The following is a 24,003-nucleotide window of genomic DNA, read 5'->3' as shown; positions in this document are numbered from 1 at the left end:
AAGCAAATGCTGGGAAGTATGGCTTGATTTTACTCCATTCATTTACTTTACTTCTTTCTTGGCTGATTCTGCACTTTCTTACTCACTTTTGTTACATTTTGTTAAAGAAAGGGGTCTCTAAAGTGATAGAAGTTACTTAGTGGCTGATTGACACAGGCCCATTTGGAGTCAGGTAGGATCTTGGCTTCTTTGGATCATTAGGTGGGATTTACTTGGAGTTTGAACTAGATTGGCTGTGTCTGATTTCAGCTTCATTTCTATGTACATTTCAACCTATCATAGCTCCTCTCTCTTATCTTCACTTATTTGTCAGTTATTTAAAACTAAGTTGTCTTAAACCCTCTTGCATTTGCATCACTTCCTTTTCCTGTCTTCTCAGCATCTCCCCTGGCAACAACAAGGCAGGTAAGACTAGTATTGGATGACCCATTACATATCCTTTAGCTGTACTTCAACAGCTGAAGGGCCACAGATCAGACAGTATTCATATGACACATATTGTGGCCATTTTATCCTACTGTTGTCAGCGGGGGTGGGGGTGCAGATTGTCAAAAATATATTTTTTTTTTTCACACTATATGAGAGGTTCATCATAACACCAGCTCCATGTCTCTCCTTACCCTTCCCTGTGCCCCTTCTAGTTCTTCCAGATGGGGGTAATGTGGTAGATGGACTAGTACAGGGCAAATATCTAGTAACGTAACTAATGAGGGTTGGGCCCGGATGCAGGCCGTGCAGTCCCCCCGTCTGGATGCAGTTTTCTATGGGCCTTCGCATCTGAGCAGGCCTGGGTGCCATTGCACCCACGGTAGTTACGCCCATGCATATATCATAAGGTCCAATTACAATACATTTTGCAGCACACCACTTATGTCTCTCTGTCAGGTGCATTCACCTTCCATGCCAAATATACCATCCAGCTTATATGCCTGACCTGTGACTTATAAGGAGAATTCAACCCTAATATAAAAAAACCCTAACCTACATAGCACCCCCACCCCCTCATCAGAAATCTTCGGAATGAGACCCGCGTGGCGGCCAATGCGCAGTTGGAGTAATTTTCTGTTTGGCAACAGCTGTGCATGCGCTGAAACTCGTGAAAATTGCCAAATCACTGGTCTCGTTACGAAGATTACCGATGCGGCTGAAGATGGCGTCCGTGAACTCCAATGCCTGAATCTGCATGAGGGGTAAGTAAAATGTTAGGGGCATTTGCCAGGGGTAACACTTAGGCTCAGGCCCGGATCTGTGGTTCTGGCAAATGCCAGAGGGGCTGCTATAAGGTGCCATAGAAAGTCAGTATTTAGTGGGCTGGTGGGGGCTGTTTGGGCCTCTGTGTGGGTTGATTGGGCCTCTGTGTACCTGAAATGCCAGGGCCTATTTTAATTCTCAGTCCGGACCTGCTTAGGCTGGGGGGAGGAGGGAGGGGGGTCTATGTAGGGTAAGGGTGTAGGGGTTTTTTTAATGTTAGGATTGAATTCTCCTTTAAAAAATAATTCCAAATCTTATTTTATCATGTTATTCAAGCAAAAGAAACTTTACTTATACTATATAATTTATTTAAATCTTGTTTCCTTCACTGGACACTGTTATTAAGACAAGCCTTGCATCTCAAAATCATATTTCTGTGCCAGAATGGGGGACCTGATAGCAATCCCCATGCACAGGCTTCATAATTAGATGGTGGGGAGAGCAGTGACATCTAGAAAGTGCTGAATGGAAACTGAAAGTAATTGCCTGCGCCACCTCTATGTCTAAGGCATAGCGGAGGGGCAGGCAATATATGATTGACAGCTGAGATTTTTAAGTGAATTTACAACAGGTTTAAATGCTTTAATAAAAATAGAATTTGGATTTTATGTTTAATTTGAAAAGGGGGGGTATATTTCCCAGATCCAATGTGAAACCCCTGTATTTATGTACATTAATACAAAAGCATAGAAATATTGCCACTACAGACCTGCACAATGCATTTATTTAACACTATTTGAATATAGAGGTTATTGTTGTGGCTCATTTAATTACCACCTACTTCTGACTGCTGTTTCCTGCTGGCACAACATTGCTCAGCATTCATTTAGCTCTGCTGCTGTGAGAAACAGGTTACCACCACCTAGTGGAGTCCATACACATTGCATGGTAACAGCAAGGCAAAAATTGAGCGATATGTTCCCTTAAGACAGATTTAGGCTGATTACTTGTTATTGTATTTTTTCAGTAGAGTTCAAATAAACTCATTATAAAACCCTATACATGAGGGAGTGGGGACACCTTAAGTTATAAACTGCGGACCGTGAGGTTGCCGAGCAACAGGCAATGCCATCAAACAGCTGTTCCTGCTGTCAGCAATTGCAAAGCCCCATTAACTTCTCCAGCTAATCAGCTCAGTGTATGCTAATAACTAGCCAATAAGAGATAAATGGAGGTGGAACTAAGTGAGTGGGCATGACTGATTGTGGGTGGGGTTTCCAGAGCAGGGTGAAATAAGGAGGCATAGCTGGCGCTGATGCTTTTAGGCTGCAGCTGGCAAAGGTATCATTGGCAATAAATCTGATTCTGCTGTTACATAGTTTCCTGATATCACTGTGCTTTTTGTGTTTTGCAAGTAACTCTGAATGCATTGACTGCCCAGCATTCTTTAACTAATGTGGCACTGACCAGGGGAAGGTGGTGATGGCATTACTGATTAGCCTTTCTGATTTGGCTAACCTGTCCATTGGCACCCCAGAAGCAGGAGCAGTGAATTTCAATGCCTTGCGCACCCTGCTGCATGCAATCATCAAGCACTTGCACATCCAGGATATTAAGACAGAAGTGTTGGAGGCTGAGAGCGACCTGTACAAAACACCGTCAGGGTGGGCACATATGGATGGCACAGAGCAGGCTGGGAAGGTGGCAGTGGGTTACCATCAAATGGAAGACAGAATCGAGCACATAGAGAAGCAGATAGAAGCTCTGAACAAGTTGCCCACTGGAGCTGATCTTATAGAAAGAGTGGGGGGTACGACCCCGGTGGAGGACGTGTGGCACATGTTGCAGATGAAGAAGAGGATTGAGGCAAATGAAGACGGGGTATCTACGGTGAGTGGTGGAGTCACTTTGCTTTCTATGAAATCCTTATTGCCCGAGCTAGGGCTTCCCAGCTGTTATTAAGGGGTGCAAACCATAAAGAAAGCCCATGGGTCTCCAAAATCTGTGGAAAGAATTTGCAGGCATAATTGCATACAGTTACTCAGAATGGAGTCGTTCAGACTGTACAACACATAGCCTCCCATGGTTGACTACACCTTCCAGCATCCCCAGACAACCTTAGTTGTGGGGAGTTGTACTGTATTGGTTTGTGGCTCTCTTCAGCCTGAAACCTTATCATTGATAACTGACCCCAGCAGCCACAATGTTCATTCTGAGGCTACATTTTTATATATTTTTTAACCCCATCTTTCTATTCCTATCTGTCACTGAAACCACCGCATGGCTGCTAGGGTAAATGGGACCCTAGCAACCAAATAATAGTTTCCATTCAAAACAGCAAATAATAAAAATACGAACTGCAAATTGTCTTGGGGCAATGGTATTGGGGATGAATTTCAGGTGAATGCAACCGAGGTCAAAACGCAGCTCAAAATCTACATTATAACAAATATTTATCTTAAGACAAACTACTCCTTTACTTCTCCACTCTGCTGCTAATTTCAGGAACAGTTAAAAAACTGCAACTCCCAGCATCCCTCAAAACTGGACAGGCTGGAACATGCTGCGTTTTGTGACCTGGCAGAAGTAATTACTATAATATATATAGTTGCCCCATGCCGTAACGGATTCTCTTCGTCACCCTTCTCAGATTGCAGTAATTAATCCGCCTAGTGATGATTCATCAATCGTCATCTTCATTATATTGTTCCTCTCTGTCTGATCATGTCCCACCCACACCCATTCCATCAGCTACATTATATTGCCTGTCTTGGGTTCATTATATCTCTATGCCAGATATTCGTATGTTTAATAAATAGTAAGCTACACAAGTGTGTCCTAGCAGCACAGAATGCCGTGCTCTTATTGGGCAGTGTGTGGATTCCATCTAGTCATGGTTCTGCAATGAAGCGTCCAGCTGTAGAAAGCCCCCCTCCCTCTTGGTGCCTGTTTCCTGGAGACTAGAGAGACAGAGAAGGAAGGCAGAAGTCACAGACCCCCAGCGTAAAAAGGAATGTGCAAGGAGTTTTAACCCCATGCAAGCAAGCATTTTGGTCTTTAGTGGTTGTTGGGAACATGACAATAATTCTCCCTATTGTTCCATATAACTCTCCTTATAACTTCTCCTATTTCTCCATATAGCACCCCCATAACTCCTCCTGCTGCTGTATATAACTGTAATATCTTTAACTCCCCCTTTTGCTCGATATAGCACCCAGTAACTGTGTATTACTCTCTCTGTAGCCCCCCCTATAACTCCATATAACCCTCCCTAAAACTCCCTCTGTTATCACATATAACCCTCTATATAACTCGTCCTAATTCTTCATATAACCCTCTCTTTCCATTGTTCCATACAACTACTCCTATTACTTTATATATTAATATATAATCATCCCTATAACTCCTACTACGCCATATAACCCCATAACACCTCATATTGCTCCTAACCCTCACTATATCTCTACCTATTAGTCAATAAAAACCTCCCTGTATCCCACCTATGGCTCCATATAATCCAAAGAATAACTCCTCCTATTGCTTCACATAATCTTTATTTTAACATATAACTGATCTCTCTGATCTCCTCCTAATCTGCACTGTAAATCCTGCTGTTTTTCTGTATAATCCTTTGAATAACTCATGTGTCCTAAAATTCTTCCAGTTGCTCAATATAATCTATCGTATTACTCCTCCTATTGTCTGTATAAACTTCTCTATAACTCCTCCTACTGCTCCATATAGCCTCTCCCATTGCTCTATGTATCCCTTTCATATAATTTCTCCATCTTGATCCATTTAACTCTTTTCCTATACCTTCTCCTATTGCTTATTTTAATACTCTTATAACTCCCCCCTATAAAATTTGGGGTAATTGCTATACTGGGGTACATTCTGCTGCATAAAGTTACACAGGACAGTACCACTGCTCTATAAACCAAGATACAAACTTTATAATGCTGTTTAATCCCCAGCTAAATAATTTATCACTCCCATCCCCCTTGGGTCTCATTACAGATAATAACAAGCAACTAGAGTCAACAAACATCTCATCATCATCACAGAGATGGATTAATTACTGCAATCTGAGAGGGGTGTCTAAATCCTTCATTGCCATAAGGGGTGGGGATGAGGATGAGGACAGGGCAGTGAACTTTGCTTTCCCCTGTGAAATTCCTAATATGCAGGGGGGCCTATCAGCAGACATAAAAAGGCTGCACTGATGAAAGTAAATCTTCATAATCACACTTGAGCAATACAAGAGCTGGCACAAGTGGCTTAGGAAAGTTCACTGTTCCAGTTGTCATGGGAAAACATTTAAAACAGTAAGAGAACCTATTACAGCAGGAGTGCCCATACTTTACTAATGTGATGTTGGTGATGTTGTCCCATTTTGATCTGCATCCATAAAAGCATTTTTGCATTCTGTTCCATGGAAAATATTACTTAAATACTGATTTATGGGAAAACGTATATTGCTATATTCAGGGCAGCCATCAGGGGGGGACAGGGGGGAGAGTTGTAGGGGGCCCGAGGGTAAGGGAGGCCCGGCCACCCCATACTTACTTGATTAGCCGGGCCCTCCATCTTTCTGAGAGCTGCTGACTTCAGGAAGGCATGGACGTTTAAGGGGCCCTGGCCACCAATTTTCTTATAATGTGGGGGGGGCCCTGGCTACCAATTTTTTTTCTCATGTGGGGTCCTAGCCACCAATATTTTTTAATGGGGGGGCCCTGGCCACAAATGTTTTTTTATGGGGGGCCCTGACCACCAATATCTTTTTATTTTTTATTAACATGTGGGAACCCTAGCCACCAATCCAATATTTTTTTTGTTGTTTTACTGTGTGGTGGGGGGCGGACCTGTGGAGTGGGGAGGGCGGACCTGTAGGTGGGGCTTGCAGTGGGCGCAGCCCATGGGGGCCCAGGAAATTTTGTCGTTTGGGGCCCTGTGATTTCTGATGGCGGTCCTGGCTATATTTAACAAGCAACTATTTCTTAGGTAACCTTAACATAATAAATATCTGAATGAAAAGACTGAAACAGGAGGGTGATCTACTGATCACCAGCTAATGGTCTACTGGTAGATCCCGATCTAGCTTTTGGGCACCCCTGTATTACAGAATTCAGGAAGGTATATCACTGAGCTGGTGGAGGATGCTGGGAGTTGTTGTGCAACATGAGCTTGAGGGTGGAAGGTTGGACAGCCTGATTTAAATTTTATAATATTTAACCCTCAGTGATTTATTGGGATGCACCAAATCCATGTGTTTTAGGTTTGGCCAATATACCAAACTAAACTGAATTATTAGCTCTGGTTAAAGGGTATGAGGCTGGGTGCTTACTGTCCAGAAAACATCCCTATTTCCCATAAAATAATCCCTAGTGCTGAAAGGCAAATACTGCTACACAATGTGATTATAATCTATGTTCTTGGTTTAGGCAATGGGGCTTCTGCAGGATCTGCTAAATATCACTACCACCCTCCAGGAGGCCAACAAGGACTTTCAAAGCCAACTGCAGAAAGTCAGAGATTCTGTGGAACTGGTGAGCAAAATTAACTTTACAGGGCAATGGGATATAAATAAGACGCATGGGGATGGTAGGTGACAGAGGTCTGAGAGTGGGCTAAGGTAATACATGGTGGTACAGTGTAGCACAGAGAAGGTTCAGGCCCAGGTGACTTTGAATGATCTCTACTAACAACATGTCCCAAGAATCTCCAATGCATTGCACGCGGTCACAGATATCTAGACAAAAACCACAAAAGCCATGGATGCACACATGTGACAGAAACTGATGGTGATGTTCAGCATGAAGGACAGCAGGGTAAAGTAATGTTCCAAGTAAGAAAAATGCAGTGTGACTTGCCCCCCTTCCACATGGCAGAGACCAGAGTGGGACCTCCCACATGCTAGGAAAAGGAGGCCTCAAAATTAAGAAATACTGAGATTTTGTCTAAATGCAAGAATCTTGAGGGCCTAGATACCAGAGGGGAACCTTTCATACTTTAGAGAAAAGAGGGTGAACTCACAATTAAGAAGTGTTGCCTTTTACATGCATGAAACAAGTGGGGGACTACCCACATGATAGAGACCAGAGTGAGACATCATATGGGATAGAGTCCAGAGTGGGACATCCCATATGCTTAAGAAAAATGTGTAGCCTTCCACATGAAAAAATTCAATGGGGGACCACCAAAGTGATAGAAATCAGAGTGTGATTTCCCAGAACTCTGTGCAGCAAGTGAGAGAGAGGTTGGCACAGCTTCTGAGGATAATCTAGGTGGTAGTAAACATATAGTAATGATCTAATATTTCAGATTTAGTCTGTGGATGGAACTTGATTTGTTATGCACTTTGGCCAAATGCCTTCTTTTAGACTATGCAAGAGGACATCCAAAAATGTCTGAGCCAACTGGAACTGCAAAGATCAGATGTAGAGAAACTGGCCCAGGTGGAGCAGGAGCTCATGTCCCTCCAGCAGTACATGGTAAGTACAGTCCAGCAGATACGCAACATCTTCTGTCCTGCTTTAATTATTGATTAACCTGCCTGTCTGTTGGGGGAGCAGGACACCCACAGAAATACTGAAAATAAATGCATGTTCCAATAACATAGGATAGAATCATATCTCTCACTTGATGGAAGTATATTTTTCTTCAAACTCAGCTACTATCCTGTGCCCTCTTACTACATGGTATTTCTGTTACACGGCAGTGGACCTGGAACACAAATCTAATAGTTCATCCATCGCTCCAAAGGACATTCTGTGTCCATGTAAAGCAAGCATAACCTGAAACCTTCTAGCAGTTGTTAAATTGCAACTCCCAGTATCCCTTGACAGCAATGGGGGTTATAACTGAACAACAGCTCGATGGCTCCAGATTGGCCATAGCTCATATAACCATTATTAGCTATTTCACTAGTCTGTATTCATTTCATTAGTATAAAGTAACAGCAGGTATTGGGGTTAAGAGAAACCCATTGGACTCAGTGTTGGTGGGAGATAAGAGGCAAACTCTGGTGCCATTGGGTGTAAGTGAGCAGCCACTTAAGGTGTCCATACACGGGCAGATAAAGCTGCTGATATCGGTCTTTTAGACCTAATCTGCCCGTGTATGGAGGCTTCTGATGGGTCTTTCCGATTGATATCTGGACACGATATCGATCGCGAAGGTTTGATTTTTCTCCTGACCGACCCGTCAGAGCCGATTGCGCTCGTCGTAATCCCTTGGATGGTGCTCTCAGTGGCCTCAAGCAGGTGCTTATTTTTGAATTCATGGCTTGACGTCAAGCCTTAGTTGCATAAAAACCCTGTGTACTGCCAAACATAACTTCCTGTAGACAGACAGTCCACAATGGGACTACCAATAGCCAATCACAGCCCTTATTGGGCACCCCCAGGAACTTTTTTCATGCTTGTGTTGCCCCCCAACTGTTTTTACATTTGAACGTGCCTCAAGAGTAAAAAAGGTTGGGGACCCATGAGTTAAAGGGAAATAGAATGTTAACTGTATCGTGTATAAGGTTCATTTGCCTTCCACAGGGTGATCAGGATACAATCCAACAGCAATTAAACCAAATGGAGTTACAGAGAACTGAGGAGGCCAAGCTGGGCAATATGCAAGCTGAGTTAGAGTCCATTCAGAAGTGCCTGGTAAGTAGACACACCAGAAAGCCCACCTGTACCCAATGGGATTTTCAAACCTGTATCAATGGGATTTTCAGTCCTGTACCCAATGGGATTTTCAAACCTGTCAGGTAGGCGAGCAAGTGGGTGCTAACTTATTCTGAATAGGCAACAGCTTTTATCTGCCCATGTATGGCCACCTTAATCCTAGGGATATAAAAGTTTAAGGTTGTCCTCTGCCCCACCCTTCATGATTTTGTCTTTGCAGTCCTATATTACAGTATATGCACTTAATTCATCTACAGGGGCTAAGCTACCACACAGCAGTGCCCCCAGGTGGTTTGACGGGGAGGAGGCCTTATGCCGGGTTGCAGGTTCTGCCATTCTCCTACCTAGCCCCTTTGCCTTCTAATATTTGATGCTTGCCTCAAAGAAAGTAGTAGTAGTTACTATGGAAATCCACCTATGGGGCTGCAAAGGTTCTAAATCAGCTGTATACAGTGCATTTTCCATGAGTGTGTGTATTTAAATGGCAATGTAAGGGGACATAAATAGGTACTCACTATGTAGGGTTGACACCTTTTTCAAGGAAATTATACCAGCCTTCCTATCTGTGCTATATTTCTTCCCTATTTAGTGGCATCAAATGTCACATTTACCAGCTGCCCCTTACATACCAACCAGTTGAAAGTGCAATAACGTTTCTACAGACTGTAATAATGTAATTGTTAGTGATTTACAGAGAATCCACTATAGCAAATATATTCTGCTCTTATACATATACCATGCTTCTCTTGCTGCAGGCAGCTTTGGAAAAACGATTGATGCAGTATCCGAGCCCGACTGAGCTGAACAACATGGTGGGGTGGGATATCCTAAGAGAGACACTTGTGACACACTGTATGGTAAGTAATGAATGAACCATCTCATTGGGTTCCAAGATGCTGCATTTCCCATTTACTTATACTACATGGCCAAAACGAGAACGGTTCTTCATACTGATGGTAAAGCACTATTCACAACTCCAGAGAAGTCTTTCCTTTGCTGCTTTGAGTCCAATCAATCCTAAGAATGAGCAAAACAAGTGGTGTCGTGTGAAAATAATTTAATTAATATGCCCAAATACAAAAACGTGTGACTCCATTGCACAAACAGTTGCATTAATATTTGGTCCACTGCATCGAAAGAATCCTTCTAATTACGATACCTTAACAAAACAATATCCCCAAATGGTAACCGCCAACAGATATTTACAGGGTGAGTCACAGCTCCTAGGTGAAAACAAAACAGAAATAAGTCAGGGTGCCTTGTATAAACACTTCTCCTAATCACTATGAAATGTAATCTTCGTCAGCATAATTAAAGGCCCTCTGGCGCCAAATACAGTCTGCAAGGAGTTAGGACTTTATCTCCAGCTCCCAAATGTTAAAGGGATACTGTCACTGCATAATTAGCTTTTTAATTTGCAATGTACAACACCCTGACAGTTTAGATACATTCGTCAAAATAGATAGAATTCAGGTCAGGACTAGGATTTAAAACAGGCCCTGGCATTTGAAAGTGTTTGCAGGGCCAGACTAGCCCCCCCCCCCACAAGATATTCCTGTAACTTTTCCCTGCCACTAGTCCAGTGGCACTGCTGGAGGAGGGTGGCCTTGTCATGTGCAGCGGTAGCCATCTTGAATTGCATGGTGGTAGGGGTGGTAGTGGGGGTTGGGGCAATGTTTGTTCGCAAGGGGACCAGGGGAAGAGACAAATCTTGTATCAAAGAACGGAAGGAAGTTGTAAGAGGGGAAAGTAGTGTTGGCTAGGTTCCCAGAATATTACAGTATTTGAAAAGGGCCCTATGCCTTAGAGGGTGCCCCTGGATAGATATCTCTGGTGCAAAATATGTATCTTCCCAATGTATAGTAAGAACTGTATATGTATCTTCTCACTGTATGGTAAGCACTGTATATGTATCTTCCCACTGTTTGGTAAGCACTGTATATGTATCTTCTCACTGTTTGGTAAGCACTGTATATGTATATTCTCACTGTATAGTAAGCACTGTATATGTATATTCTCACTGTATAATAAGCACTGTATATGTATCTGCTCACTGTATAGTAAGCACTGTATATGTATCTTCCCTCTGTGGGCTGCAGCAATTCCAGCATCCCACAGGCTGCCAGTATTCAAATATAGCTCATGGTTTTGGCAGTGCTGCCCCCAGTGATTATAGGAAAGTTTTAATAGTCATGGCTGTGTCTGCAGGTGGAATCAGGACTCTAGAAATGTTAGAGAAGTGAAATGGTGGATAAGAGACATTCTAGAACTGGCTTAGTAAAAAAGGAATATTGTTCTTTTATTTTAGGATGCCGAAACCTCATGCACTGACATTCCCGTCTTTGAAAAGAAGGTCCCAGATCTAGAAACTGGCTGGTCTCAAACCAGTGATTCTGCATATGTCACTGTCCCCACTCAAGCTGGAACCTCAAATGCTGAAGTAACATCTCAGACCGATTTTCACATCACAGTAGTTTCTGAACCTGGACTACCATCTGAGCAGCCATCCCAAGAAGGAAGTCCATCTCAAACTGCACAAAACCCTCTACTAGAACCTTTGTCTCAATCTGAAGGGGATGCCCTGGTTGCTGTTTTACCACAAACTTTAGTGTCTATTCAAACCTTCCAAAAAGGTCTACAGTTTTCAACAGACATGACATCTACTCCCCCTGGTGGCCCAGTGCCTCCCTATAGTGCTGTTAACACCTCTGTCTCCACTCACCCACCTGGATCTCCTATGGTGGGTCCCCCGAGCACAGTACCCACTCAGCTCCCTGGGATGAGTTTTACTGAGCAGGTTATTGACCAACGCAATGACCCTGCTGCTATGACTACAGAGATCATCAGCAGCCAACTTACCTCCACCAGTCAACCTATTACTAGTACTACCATTCCAGGTGTCTCCTCCCATGGAAAAAGCAGAGCTTCCCAGCGCTATGCAGATACAGTGGATGCTCTGCGTAAAATGGGAGCTCTAACAGACAAATATAGTGTGCTCCGGGAGAGAGTGGAGGCACTGGTGAGAAACAAGGCTGATCGATCAGAACTAAAAGCACTTTTAGAAGGAAGAGGTAAGGTATGCTTTTCTTTATAACAGAACTTAACAGTGAAATAGCCTTGGCTCATATGGCAAACTGACAGCTAGTCACCACCCCTGATTTCCTTTCCCCAAGATGGTGACCCAAGCCTTTCATAAGGAGAAGTAAAGGTAAAATTCACTGTGGGGGTGTCCCAGTAGTCCTAGTCTCTTACCTGCTACCTCAGGGGGATGTACATTCCACTATCTTATTTTGTTTTCATGGGTGACTCCAGTTTTAGTTCATATGCGGTACAGAAATCTTAGAAAAAGTTCTGCACTTTGTAAGTGCTCACCAAAACCCATCTGGGTAACAGCACAGTACTTGGCAAACAGCACCCGGGCTAGTGTTTTTTGAAGAAAAAATGTGCCAGCCAAGTATAGCAGGTACATGACTAGAATGACCTCCATACGAAGAGTCGACTCTTCGTACTTCTTCCTCTCCCACCCAAAAATACAGAAAAACATTTTAGACACATGATGGAAGAAGAAAACTTGGAATGTCTGTCTTTTCAGGGGAAATAGCAGTACCTGGTGGCAGTAACAATGTCGCCAGCCTACAGGAGGAGATGAACATTACTAGATTTCTGCAGGAAATGAAAGCAGAGAGGAAAAAGGTAAGATATCAGGGAATTGAAGACGTTATAGAAACAGTAGTAGTAGTATAGTAGTATAAAGGTAGTATAAAGGGTAAGAACTAAGGTTGCCACCTTTTCTGGATAAAAATACCGGCCTTCCTATATATTTATCTTTTTTCCCTATTAATAACATTGAGATTAACCATCATTTTTACCGGCCAGGCCGGTAAAATACCGGCCAGATGGCAACCCTAGTAAGAACATGATTAACACAGATGCAGCTGGCTGAGCATTAGAAGGTAGGAAGGGAATGTTGGAGAGAAATGACAAGCACCATAAAATTTGTACAACAAAAAGTTTAAAATTCAGTGTGAAATATATCTATTTCTGCACCACTGTTTTCACAGTTTTATAAAGAAAGCCTAAAACAAAAACAGTGGTACCTTGTTAGCCAGTAGCAAAAATAACAAATAAAAAACAAACAAATACAAAAAGTATTGTAGAAGTGATACCTATACTGGCTAACAATACTTTGCAAGCTTTCGAAGCACCAAGGCCCCTTCCTCATGCAAAATACAAATGAAAACTAGAAAGGCACAGCATATATATTGTTAGATCAATGATTCATGGTATTCATGGGCAATAAATTAGGAAGTTACAGATAGATAGAGATCAATTGTAGAGATAATACAATGAATTAGGGTGGGTTGTAAATAGTCCAGGAGTCTGGATTCAGTCAGGTCACATAGTGTGACATGAAACCTGACCCTAAATTAAGGCCCTGTCTTAATGTGTTAAATAACATACATTTGAATTAGTAAATCTTCCTTTCACCGTTCAGTGCCTTTCTAGTTTTCATTTGTATTTTGCATGAGGAAGGGGCCTTGGTGCTCTGAAACCTTGCAATGTATTTTTATTGTTAGCCAATATAGGTATCACTTCTACAATACTTATTGTATTGGTTTGTTTTTTTATTTGTTATATAATGAAAGCCTGTAATGGAGGTATTCTGGAATACCGAAGTGTAGCCATGTTGTACGTGCAAATATAGACACTGGGTGGCACTCAAACCCAGTACAAGAGTTCAGGTTCTCCTCATGAATGTATTGTTCATGCAGCACAGTGCACAATACATTCATAGAATGGCATAAAATAGCTTGATTATTTAATAAGGATGCTGGGGGGTATGTTGATAATATCATGGGCCAGGCCCTCCTGAGAGGATATGACATCATCTATACAATGTACACCTGATAACACCATAATAGTACTAATGGGGAGTCTAACAGAGTCTGAAAAAAACAGAGAAGCTGTTTTGCTGTGTATCGGCATGCTGCCATAATGTTTTGGGATTCTGTACCAGCCCATGGCAACAACCCACTGCCAGAACTAGGGGTAGGCAGAAGAGGCACCTGCTTAGGGCACAATGAAAGGGGGGCGATGGGCAGGTACCTGTCTTCTACCTACCACTAGTCCATGTTCGCTGCTCTCCCTCCCGCCAGCTCTTTCCCCTTCCCTCCGGCGCTTTTCCCTCCCTCTCCCTTCCCCTCTGGCACTCTCCCCTCCCTCTCTGGTGCTTTCCCCTCCCTCTCACCTCCAGCGCTCTCCCCTGTCTTCCCCTCCAGTGCTTTGCGCATGTGTGTGCACACTGTGTTCAGGCACGCACATGAAGGGGAGCGTGCACAAGCACGGAGGGGAGCACGCTGGCCGGCCAGGTCACCTAGGGCGCCCAGTCGGATTGGCCCGGCACTGCAACCACCGTCCTTTAGCAGTAAAGATCTGTGTCTCCTAAGATGCCCACTAGTCCCCCTTCTTCTTTCCTTGTGATTCACAGCTAGGAGACCACCTCAATTAACATCAGGATTTAATAATCAACCCTGTTAGCATCAGCTTCTGTGACAGACAAACCTCATTTTCTGCTTGCAATATGGCGTTTCTAGTTATATTTGTTTTCAGTGTTTAGTTCTCCTTTAAAGAAACCAATGTGACAAAATAACTAGCACAAGGATGCTCATTATGTCCTACTGTATTTGACCTCTCCTGACTACATAAATTTTTACATATTCTCCTCTTGTCTTGTAATTGTTTCTTCCTTCTAACAGATACACTCTCTCTCTCTCACTCTCTCAGGATGGGGATTTGCTGCTAACATTCCAAGGAGAGTGCGACAGGTTGGAAAGGTCTTTGGCTGAAGAGCAGAAGCAGACGCAGAAACACATTGATGTGAGTTGAGAATATCAGTTTGTCAGAATATGTATTCTTGCATTCTCTGTCATTCAGTTGTGTAACACTTACTCCTCATTCTCAACCTGCAGGTTCTCTACAAGAAGCTGGAGGAAATGGAGGAGAAGAAAGCTGACAAGGAACATCTTGAGCTGGAAATAGATGTGGTGAGCACCATTCTGGGGATAGTCTCCAGAATTAGCATGGAGCTGTCCTGTGATAATAAATCTGATGCCAGGTAAAGCTGGTCACACACTATAGGATCTGCTTGTTTGGTGAGGTTGGAGAGGAATATTGGGCTAATCCAATCATTGGCGCTAGGGTCAAACAACAGCATTATAATGATGGTAATACAAGTCATCAATATCAAATAGCAGATTTGCATCTAGCTGAGTTTGGGCAGATATTGGTTGGGTGGGCCCATCGGAGGGCCCCATAAACTAGCAAATAAACTACTGTATCAGTCTAAAGGGCCCAAAGGTTAAATCTGCCCATGTATGGCCACTTTTTACCCCCTACATATTTCTGTTCTTATGAGTCTTTTCTTTTTTTCTTTATGTGAGGACAGAAAGCAGATAAGCAGGCTCTGGATGAAAAGGTGAGCCGTGCCCAGTTTGATGCCACCACTGAGCAACTGAACAACATAGTCCAAGAGCTGCTGGGTCGAGTGACTGGACAGGAACAAGACTGGCAGAAGGTTCTGGATAAAATCAACATGGAGATGCAGAACAAAGTAAGGAAGTTGTGGGCTGCAGACTGCATATTTTCATCCTTCCATCCTCATCTGCTTTTAAGCATCACATTTTATGTCTTCTGATCTCAGTTGTTAGTTTATTCTTTCTTTCTCAAATTACTTTTATTCACTACCTACCACAACACTTTCTTTTCTTCCTTGGTGCCCTTATATACTTGAGCTGTTTTCTCAAAAATTTAACTTGCCACATATCTTTATTTTCTATATCTCTTGCCACCTCTCCCAATATTTGCCTTTTCCATTAATTCCATTTTCTCCTATTAGTTTCTCCTATTTTCCTGTTAGTATCTGTGCATGCATAATTTTTTCTATATAATACGGACTTCTTCTTTAGTTAGACCGTATGGAATTAGACCCATTTAAGAAGAAGCTAGAGGAGCGATGGAAGTCTATAAGTCGTCAGTTGCAAGAACGCTCTCCCCAGTATGAGACGGATGAGGCCGCAGGCATCCGAAAGTAAGAAGTTACAAAGAGATGTGCAAAAGAATAAGATTAGGGAAGAAGCACAGCATTATGGGTATACAAGAACTATGGACCCCATTCAGTGAAACCCAATGCATTCCATTTTTGGATATGGTTAAAATAATCACTGTTTGTGGGTTTATTTAAAAGGTTTGTATAAAATGAACATGTGTTAAATTCAGCTGTGGGTGACAAGGCATTTGGCAACAGAAAATAATGATGTGCCAGAATGAGTAAAGGAAGCTCAAAAACTGTATCTCATTTAACTAGATCTTCTGGATCAGTCATATACACTATACATACAAAGTCTGGCTTAACATTACAGCGATGATCTATTATGTGCAGATTATATAAACATTTTACACTATCAATGTTTATATCTTAGGTGTATTTTAATCAAAACAAAGAGTCAATTTATAATCTAGTTTAGAAATAAGGGGAGTTTAAATGATGCAGCATTAGCTGAAAAGACATTTTGCTGACTCTCTTCATCCGTCATCCTCAGGCAACTGATTTCCCACTTCCACTGCCTCTCCTGTGACCGCCCTTTGGACATCATCATGCCGGGCCAGTAAGTTCTCAATGGCAACTCCTAATTGGTAACACAGCCTTTCTCTATAGTGTGTGTGTTCAGTACAGATCCTCAAAGTGGCAGTTTAGAAGTCTGATAGCAAAACAGTGTCTGGTAAGATCCTCGCATGATAAAATATTCTCAGTAGAGCTGAAACAGGAATCTATGAGAAGGAGATCTATCCCTCCCAAAAAAATCCAACATAATAGACAGAAAATTACTTGGGGGGGATTCAGTGACCACTCTTTTTTCCCCTGCCAATTTATTCTGATGTAAAGCAGCATTGCTTTGCCCTCTTAGGATCAGGGCACACAGGCAGATTCGGGGAGATTAGTCGCCTGGCGACAAATCTCCTCTTCTTCGGGGTGACTAATCTCCCTGAACTGCCTCCCCTGCCTTCCCCCCAGCAAAAATGTAAATCAATAGTGGGATGGCGATTTGTTTTCCGAAGTCACCCGAAGTTTCCTCTTCCTGTGTGCCCTGACCCTTAAGCCTCCCTCCAATATCAAGCAAACCATCAAGAAAAGTAAGGACCTGCACTGGGCCCTCTATAATCTACTCAGGCAGGCTTCAGGTCAGCTGATCCTATTGTTATACTCTTGTTTCCTTTGTGAAAATGGGTTGTTTACCTTCCAAACACGTTTTTTCAGATTACTCACCAGAAATAAAGACTTTTTTCAATGGCTTCCATTGTTTAACATTTTTTCCCAAAATGGAAGTTTAAAGTTTAATGTTCCTTTGTTTCAGTCTGGCATCTCAGTAATCCAGGTTCAGATTCTGAACTGTTACAATTTGCTACATTAATGCATACATTACGTGGAATATTAGCAACTACTATATTAATTATAACAGCTGCCTTTATGCTGAGGGCACACAGATAGTTGGCCCTGTTGCTCTGTCTGTATTTTTTTATTGCAGGCTGAGAAAAACAGATCCGCTCCCTTCCCCGGCTCAGCTGATCTGCACTTAAAGGGATACTGTCATGGGAAAACAAAAAAAAAATTTTTCCACTTGTGTCCAAGCACGGAGAGTGGGGTTTGGCCCGAAAATGCAAAAATGATCTGCATACCTCCACAAAAGCAGAAGTACTTTTCAATTAAAAGGGTGGTTCACCTTTAAGTTCAATGAGTATGTTATAGAGTGGCCAGTTCTAAATAACTTTTCAATTGGTCATCATTATTTATTTTTTATAGTTTTTGATAGGGATGCACTGAATCCACTATTTTGAGATTTGGCAGAATCCTTCTTGAATGATTCCGCTGAATCCCAGCCCCTTATTTGCATATGAAAAAAATTGTTTTGCTTCCTTATTTGTGTGATGAAAAGTCACATGATTTTAAGTATTCGTCTCAGCCAGGAACTTGGATTCAGCCGAATCTGAATCCTGCTAAAAAAGTCTTCTCCTTCTGAATCTTTCCAGTTTTTAAATGGGGGTCACGGACTCATCTTAAAGCAAATGCTTTGTAAAGCTACAATTTTTTTGTTATTGTTGTTATTTGTTATTGTTGTTTGTTATTGCTACTTCTGATTACTTTTTTTTCTATTTAGGTACTCTCCTATTTGTATTCCAGTCTCTTGTTCAAATAAATGCATGGTTTATAGGGTCATTTGGACCCTAGCAACCAGATTGCTGAAATTGGAAACTGGAGAGCTGCTGAATATAAAGCTAAATAACTCAAACCCCACAAATAATAAAAAAGTGAAAAGCAATTGCAAATTGTCTCCGAATATCACTCTCTACATCATACTAAAAGTTAATGTAAAGGTGAATTAATTTAACCCTCCCCTAATAGAAAGCCCCCATCCAATACCCTCCATTGCCCTCGCTCCCTGCTTCCTCCCTGCATAGTCCATTATTTTAAAAAAGTGTCCCTGGATGTAACACTAACCTTTACATGCAGAACAGAGCAGCAGAGCTCGTGAGCGCCATCTTTGAATTTCTTTGCTAAGGGACCGCAGCCACTAGGCTTTTTTCTCGCGCATGTGCTGTTGGAACCAGTCTGACATTTGCACCTACTGTGCATGCACCAGAAAGCTCCATAAATTGCCGAAAGGAGGAAGAGGATCTATCTAATTAAAAAAAAAAAAGGATTGGAAAGTGAACTACCCCTACAGAGAACTTTGGGGAGGGGCTGACCCAATAATTATTTTCAATACTAACAAAACCACATTTTCTGCATCTCCCTTTTTTATGGCAACAGTTTCAAGTCAGACTGAAAGCTGTGGAACGTATAACTGGCAGGGTGTTAGCAAATTTGGGGTGTAGTTGATCAACTGTAAATGGTCTAGGTTAAATGCTGAAATTGTGAGGTATTCAAAGGCCATACTTTTCCTGCTTTAGTGTGAAAAAAGTTTAGAGACGATGTACTGTCAAGTTCAGGTCCATCTTTGCAGTTCCCCATTTGGTTGGGCTCCTTTAACACGTATTAGGTTCATGTCTATATGAATACAAAGCTGTAAAATTCAACTTTCTATAGTTCCAAGATATCCTAAACTGTAAATAAGTATTTAAACTGTCCCACCAACCACAAATAAGGAAGTAGTGGGTGATAAATAGATTACTTTTCCCTTTCAATCCATACAGACCAGTACTGAGCATTCCTAATGTTCCCGGCCTGCCAGTTCATCGTTCTACGAGGCCACAAAGTATGTACGAACTGGAACACATCCGCCAGCACTTCCGCAAGTGAGTGTGTAAGAGAAAGACAGAGAATGCAAATATAATGTAAAGGAACTTTATGATCCAAAAATAATCAGTACAATAGGTAATTATAAATGAATTACCTATGATTAAGTACCGAAGGTTATGAAATGTGTAAAGTGGATTATCATGTAAATTTTAATTGTTTTTTGAGTTACAGGATAATTCTTTTTGTTAATTGTGATGTATGCCCTTGGAACTGGGGGGCAGAATCCTGTTTACTCTGGCCATTCCCCAAAGTGGACTTAATAGCTTGAAAATGTAATATTTATTAAATAAGATTTGTTTAATCAGTTTACCTAATTTAGAATTACTTTTGCTCTTGTATCAGAGGAGTCAAAAACAAACTGGCACACCCCCCAATGAATTCGATTTTCCTTGTCCTTTAAACCCTCTTTTGTCCAGCATACACTAAGTAATTATTATACATACTTTTTGATAAATAGACCAGCTGTTTCTATCTCTCTTCTCTGAGCCAGCAGTCTGATTCAGACTACAGAGACCTGTCACCCTGTATGCTCTGGGTAGTCCAGAAATCTCAATGGGGCAAGATAGTGGAGAAATAAATAGGGAAGCGTTCCCTGTCATGTGCAAAGGATTGTGGAATTGTCAACCAACTTGATGACATGTAACCTGATGTGACTCTTCTTTTAGTGATCGTGCCCAGGAATTGGCTGATTATAACTACATGACCAGTGCCCGTAGCTGTGGGGGTAGCCATACGCTGACCTACTCCCATCGTCGCTTTTCCAAGTTGCAAAACATCACCTCAAAAATGTCTCCAGAAGAAGGCAGCATAGGATTTGCTCAGAAGGTGGGTGGAGGAGGGGGGTACACATATTTGAGAAATAAAGATATTCTTGTATTTAAATAGATTGGTCAAGGGTTTTCATAAAAATCATTGGGGATTATGTAATAAAATATACTAAATGTGCCTAGGAGCAGTAACCCTTAGCAACCAAGCAGGAGGTAGCATTTACAGGTCACCTGTCTAAAAGCAAACATCTTATTGGTTGCTATGGGTTATTGCTCCTGTGCCAACTTAGTGCCTCTTATTACATATGGGGGATTGACAACTAGTTCCATTCCATCAGAGACAAAGAGTCAGTCCTGGTATTTTTCAAATTGTTTTCCTATTTATAACTACTATAACACCATGCACTAACACCCCTTTCTTTCTTTCTTTCTTGCTTTCTTTCTCACTTTCTTTTTCATGTGCTCAGATCGAGGAAGTAGATATACTTGGGCTGGATGGTCACATCTATAGAGGAAGGATGGATTCTCGACTACCGGCCATTTATAACATCAAGGATGGTAAGTAGGATTGTGAACTACAAGGGGGGTGGGGGTTTCACCTGCACTGGAACCTCTGGATTTGAAGGGACCCTTGATCGTAGATAAACGAATTTGGATCAGCAAAAAGGCAGAAAACTGCAGTATAAAGGTGTCCACATACAACTTTACATGCAAGGCTAAGGGACACTGAAGAAGGGACCAGATTTTTCACGTAAGCTTCTAGTTAGGCTATTGATGGTGAACATATGTTACCCAAACGGAGTAAGGAGTCAGTTGGTTTGACACTGTACATAGGCTGTCTGTATGGCCAACCACAGGAACTGACCTATTTAGAGAATGGCAACAAGAGAAATACTGTATCAACTACCCAATAGTCATGTGTATTTAAAAGCTGCACTGATTGTTTATCTCTGCTCTTTTTAGGACTTTCCGGGGCAAGGCTGAAACGTTCCCAGACTTCACCGAAATCTATTCTTTCCTGTGATTCTCGACCCCAAAGTGCCAATTCTCGACCCCAAAGTGCCACGTCTGCTGGACGAAGTCCTACAGGTACCTAGGGAAAGGGTTGGTGGAGTCTCTGGGAGCTTTATAGGCGAGACACGCATGAAACAGTAGAGATTTTGGTACCCTCTACACTGGGTGAACTCCTACGGGTATATGTAAAAGTACGGAAAGCTTGCGCTGAAGAATATGAAGTAGCAACCAACCTGCACTTAATTTTCACTGGTTAAAAGTAGTTAAAATAATGAAAGCAGACTGATTCAGCATCTGATTAGTTTGTGTTAAATGAGTTGTTCACCTTTAAATTAACTTCAAGTACGATGTAGAGAGTGATAGAGACAATTCACAACTGGTTTTCGTTTTTTATTATTTGCATTTTTTTAATTATTTAGCTTTTTATTCAGCAGCTCTCCAGTTTGTAATTTCAGCAATCTGGTTGCTAGGGTCCAAATTACCTTAACAACCATGCATTGATTTGTATAAGATACTGGAATATGAATAGGAGACGCTTGAATAGAAAGGGGAGTAATAAAAAGTGACAATAACAATACATTTGTAGACTTACAGAGCATTTGTTTATTAAATGGGGGTCAGCGACCCCCATTTGAAAGTTGGGAAGAGTCAGAAGAGGAAGCAAATAGTTAAAAACTATAAAAATGAAAACATGAAGGTGAAATGAAAAGTTGCTTAGAATTGGCCATTCTATAACATGCTAAAAGTTAACTTAAAGGTAAATCACCCCTTTAAAGTGGCTGTTCATCTTTGAATTAGCTTTTAGTATGATGTAGAGAGTGATATTCTGAAACAAGTTGCAACTGGTTTTCATTATTTATTATTTGAGTTTTTTGAGTTATTTCGCTTTTTATTCAGCAGCTCTCCAGTTTGCATTTTCAGCAGTCTGGTTGCTAGGGTCCGACTTACCTTAACAACCATGCATTGATTTGAAAAAGAGACAGGAATATGATTAGAAAAGGGCCTGAAAAGAAAGGGGAGTCAATGTCGGACTGGGGGGGGTTCTGTGACGTTAGTTGGCGTGTCTGTTACGCCAGAGGGCGGACCCGTGACATCAGTGGGTGGGGCTATGCCATCAATGGGCGGACCCGCGATGTCAGCAGGCGGGGCTATGACGCGGCGATCAGCGATTGGCCGATCGCCGTGTCAGTTCCTTATTTGGAAAACCGGGCAGGAAGTATAGACCCGGGCAGCCCCTCAAAATAACGGGCTGTCCGGGTCAAAACCGGACAGGTGGCAACCCTATGGCCATTCCCTATTTCTATGAGAAAAAAGAGGTTAAATAGATGGAATAATTGATTATAGTATGTAAAGAAAAGAGACTAGGAGAATAGAGGTTGAGCGAGGAGAGGAAGAAAATTGTACTGAGGGTGAGGCCCTGGTCTAAGGTTTTTTGGTGGGCCCTTAGTGTCCCAGTCCGACACTGAGGGGAGTAATAAAAAAGTAACAATAACAATACATTTGTAGCCCTACAGAGCATTTGTTTATTAGATGAGGTGACCCCTCATTTAAAAACTTAAGAGTCAGAAGAGGAAGCAAATAATTAAAAACTATGAAAATGAAAACATGAAGGTCAGTTGAAAAGTTGATTAGAATTAGTCATTCTTTAACATGCTATAAGTTAACTTAAAGGTGAACCACCTGCCATTTTTAACTGTTCCAACCCCAAACCTTCATTCTCTCTATCCTGTAGCACTAGCTCAAATCTCTCTGGAGCGCCAAGGATCTGCCCAGCAGTGGCCTGTCCAGAGCCAGGAGTCCTTCGAGATCAGACTGGATACAGCCATTGAACCCCAGTGTGCGGATGAGCCTGTTATGTGAAATAAAACTCCTGTGGGAACTGACTCCCACTTGTAATGCTTCCTGCTGGGGATGCCTTGACATTAGGGGTGGCCCTGGCAGATTAGTATATAGTGGTGGGAAACCCCTATGACTAGTTGGGCCTTACAGAATTAGTGACTCAGAACTCAATGATAATATTTCTGTGACGTCCTACACAGATTTCTGTTTTGCAATTCTCCTCATTATAAATGTGCTTCTATAACAGCAGGTAATGGATCATAAGCTGCAAAGGGCTTGGGTGTGCTCTGACAGGGAAGGGGATTACACTATATGCTGAAATAAAACTCCACACTAGATAAGTGGGGGTAGGTAACCAGCCCAGGATTAGTAGCAGCAGCGCATCTTTCTCCCCATTCTGCATATCAGGCCTGTGAAAAAACCCCCCACTTCAACTTCCTCTTTCTTAGAAAGGAGGTGAAAAGTGAAATAGAATTGTGAGCACCATGTGCTTGTGTGTAGGGAGGGGTGGAACCATGTGCTTGTGTGTAGGGAGGGGTGGATTCGGGGAAATGAAAGTGCAGAATAGGTGAAGGGGCTGGAATTAAAAACAAAACAAAGGGAGAGGCGTAGAGGTGAGGTCAATTTGGGAGTGCATCTGAAGCGGAGTAAATGAAAGTAACACCAAAAAATGAAAGTAATGAAAATGTCATTTACTGTCGTGCTGCACTGGTAAAACTGGTGTGATGCTTCAGAAACTCTACAATATATTTCGTTTATATAAACAAGCTGCTGTGCCCATGGGGGCAGCCATTCAAGCACAGGATACACAACTAATAACAGGTCTGTGGGATCCTTCAGACCCTATCTGTTATCTACTGTGTATCCTGTGCTTAAATGGCTGCCCCCATTGCTACACAGCAGCTGGTTTATATAAACAATAGTTGTGTTTCTGAAGCAAACACACTGCTTTTTACCAGTGCAGGCAACACTACATTATATTGTCATTCCTTTAAAACACTTTCATTTTTTGGTGTTACTGTTCTGCAAAGCAGGTACGTGCTGGTGTGGGGGGCTGAGAGGGACAGAGGGGGCCTTGCGACTGGGGAGGGGGGCCCTGATGTGGCAGCCCCGGTGGGCTCTGACCCCCCCCTGTCCGACCCTGGCTCTGTGTCCCGAT

General features: G+C 42.2%; 1 protein-coding gene across 3 annotated transcripts; it reads left to right on the top strand.

Moving 5' to 3' along the window:
* Positions 1-86: 86 nt before the first annotated feature.
* LOC108701127 (uncharacterized protein C16orf96 homolog) lies at positions 87-22,888 on the top strand. 3 transcript variants are annotated; one of them, XM_018235351.2, is made up of 18 exons: positions 87-405; positions 2,607-3,081; positions 6,633-6,737; positions 7,572-7,682; positions 8,739-8,849; positions 9,626-9,727; positions 11,179-11,941; positions 12,463-12,563; positions 14,655-14,747; positions 14,840-14,914; positions 15,316-15,480; positions 15,836-15,957; positions 16,469-16,534; positions 19,119-19,220; positions 19,890-20,049; positions 20,459-20,549; positions 20,955-21,080; positions 22,738-22,888. In XM_018235351.2, exons 2-18 carry the CDS (start codon positions 2,674-2,676, stop codon positions 22,863-22,865), a joined length of 2,829 nt encoding a protein of 942 aa, XP_018090840.1. In that variant the 5' UTR covers positions 87-405; positions 2,607-2,673; the 3' UTR covers positions 22,866-22,888. The 3 variants fall into 3 exon arrangements, with proteins under 3 accessions (XP_018090840.1, XP_018090843.1, XP_018090841.1); XM_018235354.2 differs by having other exon boundaries at positions 91-405; positions 2,729-3,081; XM_018235352.2 differs by lacking the exon at positions 87-405 and adding an exon at positions 1,055-1,190 and having other exon boundaries at positions 2,729-3,081.
* The last annotated feature ends 1,115 nt before the right edge of the window (positions 22,889-24,003 follow it).

Source organism: Xenopus laevis, chromosome 9_10L (genome assembly GCF_017654675.1).
Source record: "Xenopus laevis strain J_2021 chromosome 9_10L, Xenopus_laevis_v10.1, whole genome shotgun sequence".
Taxonomy (NCBI): Eukaryota; Metazoa; Chordata; class Amphibia; order Anura; family Pipidae; genus Xenopus; species Xenopus laevis.
Note: the sequence above shows the minus strand (reverse complement) of the source record. Positions and strands in the feature narration are given on the sequence as shown.